This window comes from Corylus avellana, chromosome ca2, assembly GCF_901000735.1.
Source record: "Corylus avellana chromosome ca2, CavTom2PMs-1.0".
Classification (NCBI taxonomy): Eukaryota; Viridiplantae; Streptophyta; class Magnoliopsida; order Fagales; family Betulaceae; genus Corylus; species Corylus avellana.
Genome location: NC_081542.1, coordinates 41424711 through 41435134, shown reverse-complemented (window position 1 = coordinate 41435134; position 10424 = coordinate 41424711). Strand labels below are relative to the sequence as shown.

The following is a 10424-nucleotide window of genomic DNA, read 5'->3' as shown; positions in this document are numbered from 1 at the left end:
AAGAAAAGAAATATGTGGCGTGGGAATTGGGAAAAGAAATGGTGAGAAGGAAAAGAAAGAAAAATAGTGGAAGAAATAGTCTATAGGGGCTTGAACCCACGACGACGAGGATTTGAGCCTTGTTGCTCTAGTTTCCTACCAACTGAACTAGACTAGTTTTGTTACTAGCCTTCTCCCATATCGGTTCTTATCAGTTAAAATGGTTAACCGATAACAAATGATTAACCGAACTGATAAGAATTTCGGTACAAAATTTTTAACCAATAAGAATATCGGTTAAACGGTTACGGTTAATATCAGTTCGGTCGAAGCTGGTAAACAGCTGGTTAAACGGTAACGGTTAATCTGCCCACCCCTACCGCTATTGACCATCAGTAGCGGCAACATCTTGGTCGCTACTATTTGTGGTCAATAGCGGCGACCAAGATGTCGCAGCTATTGATGGTCAATAATGACAACATTATCTATATTGATGTACCACATATAGCATATGGCCATATGCTATATGTGGTAGTCATATTACCAAATGGGTTGAAATCATCACTTGCCAAACCAAGTCACACGTTGCGAGAATCACGAGCAAACCATTCATGTTCTTTATCAAACTCTTTCCATGCAAGACCATTGGCTAGGTGACGTAGAGTGTTGCTGTCATCTTTTCGTTCATCTTTGTGCCACCTCATAGTTTTGGCCATATCTTTCGATATGAACAATCGTTGCAACCTCGATTTTATTGGGAAATACCGCAAGACCTTTTGAGGAATTTTCTTGCCGCTACGCTTAACACAACTCCATCTTGAAGTGTTACATGTTGGGCATTGTACTTTATCAACATGTTCCTTCCAAAAAAGCACACAATCATTCTGGCATGCATGTATAGACTCATAACCAAAACTCAAGTCCTGGCAATATCGCTTTGCTGCTCGGTACGAGCATGGCAATGTCTCTCAATCAGGAAGGGCCTCCTTTATCAACTTAATAATCATATCGAATGCCTTGTTACTTATATTGCAAATCGTCTTTATATTAAGCATCTTCAAAATAAAAGCTACTTTTGTAAATTTATCATAGCCTGGATAAAGTTCACCCATGCCATCTTCCCATAGTTCGTGATTGTCAGTTGTCGGACCCCGACTAGTAGAGGATTCACCTATGTTGGCTTCCAAAAATGTCCCCATTTGAACGTTGCCTAACAATTCTTCGATCTCATCAACTTCCTCTATCCTCACATTTGTATCAATGTGTAAGTTGTCAATCACGTTTATACTACACGGATCTTCTTCCCATGAAATATCCATCAAGTGTATGTGTGATCAATTCCATGTAGATACAAGTGACTCTCCACCAATTCAATATGACGAAAATATTGATTTGCACAATCACGACATGGACATCTCATAATACCATTTACATCCACACATGGACGCGCCATTGTAAGGAATTCTTTAAGTCCTTTTAGATATCGATCTAAACATTGAATAGGTTCTTGCATCCAATTCTTATCCATCTCGATGTCACTATCACAAGTTACTCCTTCCCTACGTTTAATCACAAGCGTGTTTAGAAAAGATAAACGTTACCTCTATAATATGGAACTATTCAACTTGGAACTATTTACCAACATCTAAGATACATAAGGGTTATGACATTAAAGAGGCGTGCTAAAGATGTCTTTTTGGAAGTCATGTCTTTGTTCTTTTGGGATTAGAGTCAATAATTGATTAATGTGAAGCTGCCCCTTACACATGGCAATAAAGGGCCTTAGTGGACTATGGACATTGGACTTTAATCCTAGGAGTGGCAATTACAAGGTTGCTGATGTACGTCACCAAATATACATCACCAACTCTTTAAGGCAAGCAAATGACATACCTTTGACCCCATGTCCCAGTTAATCACTAAAAACTCAGAAAACATCATAAAATCAGGCCCCACCCAAAGTAGAACAAAAGAATTCTTTATATGTAGAATAAAATTCTGTTTACTTCTATTTTATTTTTTGGTTGATTGATTAAAATAATGCTTAGTGGAATATTTAAGATATTTATTAGAATGCTGTTATTGAACACGCTTTTGGGATATAGGTTATACCATCATATTGGAGTATTAAAATATTAAATGATAAAATATCTTGTTAATCATCTAAATATCATTAGAAGCCTTTGGATATATATTGGGTAGAGCGATGTTGTAATAATGCTTTAAAAGAGCATTGCCTGTTAATGTGTTATGGAGGTTTTTTTTTTTTTTTTTTTTTGGTTTGAAAAAGTGTTTTGTACTTGAGTTATTAATAAATGTTTCCGGTTTGAGAAGAGAAAACAAAAACATTCAAAAGATTGCAAACAAATGAACTTCCTTAGCAATATTCTCCATCAAATCCGGCACCTCTCATCAAGTAACAAAGCAAGGGCTCTTTGCAGAATTGAAACAGGCTAAAGAGGAATTAGATATATGCACATCAGAAACCAGTTGGCTATTCTATCATCACATGGGTATATAGACAACCCATGGCCATATGGCTTGAATGGATCAGAGATATGACTAATTAAACTCAGTATAATCATGCACAAAGTCAAAACCTTAGTCGCTAGGCTTTAATTCAATTAATTTCTCAATACCATTTCCGTAATGCTTTTAACTAATAACAGAAAAGAAAATCCTCAAAACCAAAAAAAAAAAATTAAAAGGGTAATAATAATAGGAAGGGAATCTGAAAGGCAAAAATTAGTAGTAATGGTTACAAAGGGCAATGCCTGAAAATGCAAATCCATAAGCCTCTAGAAATAAATCAGCTAGCACACCACACAATATAACAGATTTGATGCATCATCTTTATCATCCAACTAGACCTAATTGAAAACTTGAAAGAATGGGCATAAAACCAAAGTTTGAAGCTTTGAGCTATCAGATCTCACACTCACAGCAATGCATAGTAAATCAAACCCAAAAAAATTTCTGATCCAAAAGCAAGAAATCAGCGGTGAAGATTAACACCTTTTCTAGCTTGAAGAAGGTTCCTGCCAGAAGATGCACGAGATTCAAAGATGCTATCTGCAATTATATACACAAAGATTTTTTTTTTTTTTTGAGAAAAAAAAAAAAAAAAGGAAAAGGAAAGAGATATATAAAGAACCACATATTCACATAAAGACAGAGATTAGGGAAAACTAATAAAGAAATAAATAAAAAGATGGTAATCCTGTCCATATTAAAAATGCAGAGTTATACATGCATGCCGTTGTTTTCGTGGCAGTGGGCAAATCTTTGGCGATCATATTTGGTAGAAAGACGATGGTTTTCCAGTGGATACACTCCAACGCTGAACGAGTACTTAGAAATTAAATGCATGGATTTCTGTGGGTGGTCCTTCAGCCATAGTCCATGTTTATGTTCTGCTTGGGTGCACCATATCAAAAGAAGCACTTGATTGCTTCAAGCATGGCTCTGAGCTTATACATTGGGCATCCCTCATAACTCGACTAAGTGATGATTTGGGGACTTCAGAGGTACGTCTGCTACAAATTGTTGCAATTGATTAAAGCTATTTCTTGCATGAGAAGTTAGTTTGATTGGTGAATTTCTATTTCTTCTGTGATCATAGTCTGAAAGCAAGAGGGGTGATGTTGCGAAATCCATAGAGTGCTACATGGTACAAGAAAGTATATCTAAAGAAGAAGCTCAAGATCACATAAAGAGATTAATCAACTATTCATGGAAAAAGCTGAATGAGGAGAGTGCCAAAAACTCCATGCCAAAGTCCATTAAGTCAATAAACATGCATGGCGCGTACTGCTCAGTTTCTCTTCCAAAATGGAGATGGTATTGGGACATCAACTGGGGTGGTTAAAGATCATTTGACCTCGTTAATTGTCAAACCTATCCCCTATTGAACAAATATATTGTGACGGGCCATGTGATAAGCCAGATCCAGATCCACCATGCCTGTCTAAGCGAAGTAGTTAATTATTTTGGTTCGCGAAGTGAATAATTTGAATATCCTACCTTACTCAATTAAGCATTGTGAAAATTCTAAAACGACTCCAAACGACACCTATTCAAATGTCTAGGTGATTCACAAATATTAAGCGGAATAAGATCTGATCTAACAAACAATAATCAACCAAATACAGATATGTAATGAAAATCAAGAACACAGATATTTGGTTACGAAGAGGAAACCATTTAGAGAACTCTCTAAATGTAAAACCTCTCCGGGGCAGCCAAACTCAGGAAATCAATCCACTATAAGAAGAATAAGGAATACAAGAAGAATTACAAAACCTTTGCAATCTACTCTTCCTTGTACACGACAAGCGACCCACTTGACTTCTACCACAGTAGCCCTTTCCAGAACATCTGGCACAATTCTTCTATACGATTTCCTTTCACCGGAACTCCGATTGGCTTCACGTATTTAATCCCTTCTCAAATAAGCTAGAACAATATCTCTCTCTAAGCTCTCTGATTTTGCTCTCCAAAATACGTACGTCTAAATGTAGCAAAATCGTGTTTAAATAGAAAATAAACCTAATAAGTCAGCCAGGTCCGGACCCTGCAGATCTGAGGTCCGGACATGCCTCATAAAATGCACTTTCGGGAACTGGGGTCCGGACCCGGGGAATTGAGGTCCGGACCCTGCTTGAAAAATCAAGTTTCTGGAAATGGGGTCCGGACCCGGATTCTGGAGGTCCGGACCCGGACTGTCCACTCTTCATCAACAACTCCGATCGATGGGCGTTTGTGGTCCGATTGAGCTGAAATTTTGCAGGGACGTTCATAACACATGAATCTACATTATGAACGGTGGAGATTGGATTCTGAGCATTCTATATCAGTGTTTGAGCCGTGAACAGTAGCATCTGCATTTTGGAACTGAATTAAGCCAACACAAGAACTAACAAACTCCCCCTTTGGCAATTCAGTGACAAAACCAAAATGTCGAACCAATCCCATCATCTCCCCATATTTACTCCCCCTTTTTGTCACAGAATGACAAAAGGTCTTCATGTTTCCTGAAACACTTCACAAAATACATCAAGGCATATGTGGAACAAGAAGACATAAATAAAACTCATGAAAAAAAAAATGATGCGTGATTATAAAGAAACATCAGCAAAACTCCCCCTCAATGTATGACTCAATTAACAACAGGAAACTGGAAATGCAAAGCATGTTTCCCCCCCTTTAAAAGTTAAATGAACACACATGATAACACATCAATGACTCATGTATTGCACAATGAATATCCAAAAGCTTTCCTTTTTTTTTTTTCTTTTTTTTCTTTTTTTTTTTTAAAAAAAAAAACAAAACACCAAAGAAAACTTGTATAGATAAGCAATAGATCATGCATGCTCGTATGAATATCTAAACAATTCGGAGTGATCAACAAGCTACACTTACACCGTAAATGTACCATATGCATGACACAACCTTGGTCTGTGAATGCAGTCAAGTAGGCAATAATCAGAACTCTCATGTGATGGTGTAGTGTGTGAGTACTCCCATTAACTAAGATTTCATCAATGAAAGGTAAATCTAGGCAGACATTTTGTAAAGGAAGACCAGCAGTCTGATTCAAACCACAGTAAAACCTTATAATGTTAGGACTAGATTCCCTCATCCGATACACTCCCCCTGAGACTGATCATTTTCTTTTACCATGTCCTTTAGTAATCATCTATTTCCACAATGATTTGATCACTGATTCTTTCTTTAGGGACAGACAGAAGCAAAACTAAGTCATTTGAGCTTATTTTATCCCTTTTTTTTTTTTTTTTTTTTTTTTTTGGAAAATGTTGGAATTTTTTAGGAGCTAGGTTCAACTAACGAGTTGGTCAAGTGGATAGAACTGACACAACCTATCTTCCAAGCAAAATGTTTGCTCCAAATTCCCTAACACATAACAAAAATCTAAACCTAATGGGGGCAAAAAGTGCACAATTTCGAACATGAGAAAAACTGACTCTTACTCCTTTAACAGTCTTCAGAAAAACAAGGTTTATCAGAAACATATGGAGCAATAGATGTAAATTGCAGAAATATTGACCCCACTCATATGTAATATATTCATTTGAGCACAAGACATGAGAAACTGAGTATCTAACAATTAAAACAATCTAAAAGAATAAAAAATAATCAAAGAAAATAAAAACAAAGCAAACAAAAATTAAGAAAAAAATGCCCTAGAACAGCTATAGACAAATATCAATATGCTCAATTTCTAGGCATGGTCTATGTGCCCACCTAATCTAGGTGAGTCCATTACCCCTCCCCCTCAATGGGTGAATGGTATTAATCTTCTTGACCCAAACTTTCTTCACATCAGGGACAACTGTGTGACTCTTATCCAAGACATCTAACCGTGTTACTACGTCTCTCATCATGTTGAATAATTTCTCATAACTATTTCTAGAATGGAAATATTCTCTTTTAGGCTCATGATTGTTAAGCTGAAAACACTTAGGACGAATATGTCCAATCTTACCACAGTTATGACACGTAGGAATAAATCTTTGAGAAGGTTGGTTCCTTAACATGTGCATACTTCTCGACTTAGAACTAGACATATAGGAATCAGTTAGAGTTCCCTTACCTTTTCCACCTTTGGAAATTTGAGGAGAAATTACCTTCTTTTCAGCCAAGCTATCTTCTTTGTTCACTGGTTTCACAAAAATCATCTTTTAAGAAGAAGCAACATTAGTAGATAAAATAGCAGATTTATCAAAACCCAATCCAGTTCTATCAAACGAATGTTTCTGATTATGTAGCATTTGATTTAGCTTTTCACTAGAGAATTTTTTTAAATGATTCTTTGATTCATTCAGTTCATTCTCTAAGGATTTCACTTTGGCAATTAGCATTTGATTTTCAGACATCAAAGTATTATGAGTAGCAAGAGAATCAGTTAAGGTGACAGAAAGTTGATCATTTTCAAGATTCACTTCATTGAGTTTCTTCAATTGCTGCTTATTCAGCTTTTTCAGTTTAGTGTATTCCACAAAGAGATTATTATAAGCATTTTGCAAATCATCTTCTTCTTCCGAATCATTATCGGACACACCTTGTTTGTCTTGAGAATTACACTCACTATTCTCATGCTCACTCTCATAACTAACTCAAAATGCTAAGTAATTAACTCCTTGTTCAGCATCGTCCTTGTCTGACTCATCACTTTGAGTCACATTAAATGCCTTGCCATTTGACTTTCTCAAGTTAGCACAGTCAACACGAATATGCCCATGTCCTCCACATTCGTGACACTTGATACCTCTAGGTGACTTTCCTTTCTCAACATTCTCATTTCTAGATTTCTCAGAAAATTGTGAATTGTTATTTCTAAAATTTCCTTTCTTGGCTCTAAAGAATTTCCTAAACTTCTTAGCAAACATAGCAATTTCTTCCTCATTTCCAGAATCCTCATCAGATGAACCACAAGAGTCAACCTTAACATTTTTTGCCTTAAGAGCAATATTTTTGGTATTCTTGTGTTTAGGAAGAATTAGCTCAAAGGTCTGAAGGGAACCTACAAGTTCTTCTACTCTCATAGTATCTAAGTCCTTGCTCTGTTGTATAGCAGCAATTTGGGGAATAAACCTCTCAGGCAAAGATCTTAAGATTTTTTTCACCACTTTAGCATCATCCATTTTCTTTCCCAAATTAATGGTAGAGTTTCTAATGACACTAAGCTTTGAATAGAATTCATCAAAAGTTTCATCTTCCTGCATTCTAATCTCCTCAAGCTGAGAAACCAACATTTGAATTTTTGAAGTTCTAACAACCTTAGTTCCTTCATGTGTGATTTCTAAAGTTTCCCAGGCTTCCTTAGCTATTTCACATCTAGAAATTCTAGAAAATTCCTCATTTGAAACAGAGATGTAAATAGCATTTATAGCTTTGTCATTCGCAGTAGCATTATTCTTTTCCTCTGTTGTCCATTCAGCTATTACTTTTTCTGGACGTGTCCATCCAGATTCGACAATATGCCAAACATTAATGGATTTAAAATATGCTCTCATACGAATTTTCCAAAGCGTATAATTTGTTCCGTCAAAGACGGGAAGAGAATTAGGAGCAACAGTATGAGACATTTGATATGGAGTCTCGGATCACACTCAGGAAATAAATCCTTCACAGAGTGAACCCGCTCTGATACCAATTGAAAATTCTAAAAATGACTCCAAACGACACCTATTCAAAAGTCTAGGTGATTCACAAATATTAAGCGGAATTAGATCTAACCTAACAATCAATAATCAACCAAATACAAATATGTAATGAAAATCAAGAACACAGATATTTGGTTACGAAGAGGAAACCATTTAGAGAACTCTCTAAATGTAAAACCTCTCCGGGGCAGCCAAACCCAGGAAATCAATCCACTATAAGAAGAATAAGGAATACAAGAAGAATTACAAAACCTTTGCAATTTACTCTTCCTTGTACACGACAAGCGACCCACTTGACTTCTACCGCAGTAGCCCTTTCCAGAACATCTGGCACAATTCTTCTATAAGATTTCCTTTCACCGGAACTCCGATTGGCTTCACGTATTTAATCCCTTCTCAAATAAGCTAGAACAATATCTCTCTCTAAGCTCTCTAATTTTGCTCTCCAAAATACGTACATATAAATGTAGCAAAATCGTGTTTAAATAGAAAATAACCCTAATAAGTCAGCCAGGTCCGGACCCTGCAAATCTGAGGTCCGGACAGGCCTCATAAAATGAACTTTCGGGAAATGGGGTCCGGACCCTGCTTCTGGCGGTCCGGACCCCTCCTTCAAAAAACAGTTTCTGGAAATGGGGTCCGGACCCGGGGAATTGGAGGTCCGGACCCGGCCTGTCCAGTCTTCATCAACAACTCCGATCGATGGGCGTTTGTGGTCCGATTGAGCTGAAATTTTGCAGGGACGTTCATAACACATGAATCTACATTATGAACGGTGGAGATTGGATTCTGAGCATTCTATATCAGTGTTTGAGCCGTGAACAGTAGCATCTGCATTTTGGAACTGAATTAAGCCAACATAAGAACTAACACCATGTTTGGCAAAGAAGGCGACAAGAAAATGAACCTCTCTCTCGCATTGAAAGCAAACTCAAAAGAGACGCACGCTCTTTACAATGATGCAATCTTGAACGGTGTCGAAATCATTAAAGCAGGCACCTCTAATGGCATATCCAATCCCGGCCTAGTTGCTTTGATCCCTCCAACGAAACCCAAGAAAAACACTACAATAATAGCTCCATCAACAGCACCGACCAAGTCCAAGAATAACACTACAATAATAGGTGTCTCGGTGGTGGTGGAGTTTTCAGCTTTGTTGTGCTATCCATTCTCGGATTCTTCATTCTCCGGTAGTGCAAAAGAGATCAGGACTCAACAAAGACCTGCAGGTCATCTTTGCCGTCTGATCAGTGTCGTCATTTTTCATTGGCTAAGATTAAAGCAGCCACCGACAACTTTGACGACGCTCTTATAATTGGTGTTGGTGGGTTTGGTAACGTGTACAAAGGGTACATAAACATTGACGATGGGGCCAACCTAGTTGCGACCAAGCGGTTGACACCCGGTTCTCAACAAGGGGCTCACGAGTTTGAGACCGAAATCGAGATGCTCTCCCAGCTTCGCCACCGTCATCTCGTTTCTTTAATAGGCTACTGTAACGATGGCAATGAGATGATCCTCCTCTATGATTTTATGGCTCGTGGGACCTTCCGTGATCATCTCCACAAAACTACTGATAATCCTCCTCTTTGCTGGAAGCAACAGTTGGAAATCTGTATCGGTGCAGCACGTGGGTTGAACTACCTTCACACGGGTGCGAACCACACAATCATTCATCGTGACGTGAAGACGACAAATATCTTATTAGATGAGAAATGGGTAGCAAAGGTGTCTGATTTTGGGTTATCCAAAATAGGAAAGTCTGAAGCCCACGTTAGCACAAATGTCAAGGGTACTTTTGGGTATTTAGATCCAAAATATTACCGACGTCAACAATTGTCTCAGAAGTCTGATGTATACTCGTTTGGTGTAGTTTTGTTCGAAGTATTGTCTTCAAAGCCACCCATAATACATACTGGAGAGATGCAAGCATTGTGCCTAACAGAGTGGGCTCTAGAATGCTATCGCAATGGAGAGGTTGATCAGATCGTTGATCTGTCATTGAAAGATGAAATAACAACCGAGTGTTTGAAAACATTTGCTGAGATTGCGGTTAATTGTTTGCACGACAATGGAATCAACCGGGCATCGATGAATGATGTGGTGCAGGACCTGGAGCTAGCATTGCAGCTGCAGGAAAGTGCAGACAAAGATGCCAAGCTTGAGGAGGAAATTGTCCAGCCCAATGACATGTCTAGTAGTAGTAGTAGGATTAGTGGACAAGATTTCTCTGAGATTGTGAATCTTCAAGGTCGGTGA

The 10424-nt window shown here is 37.9% G+C and overlaps 1 protein-coding gene across 1 annotated transcript in view; it reads left to right on the top strand.

Moving 5' to 3' along the window:
• LOC132169807 (receptor-like protein kinase FERONIA) overlaps positions 1 to 10424 on the top strand; it is a 32269-nt gene extending 21845 nt beyond the window's left edge. Inside the window, exon 3 of the mRNA XM_059580770.1 lies at positions 9368 to 10424. Coding sequence (XP_059436753.1) covers positions 9368 to 10424 — 1057 coding nt within the window. The remainder of the gene's footprint in view (positions 1 to 9367) is intronic.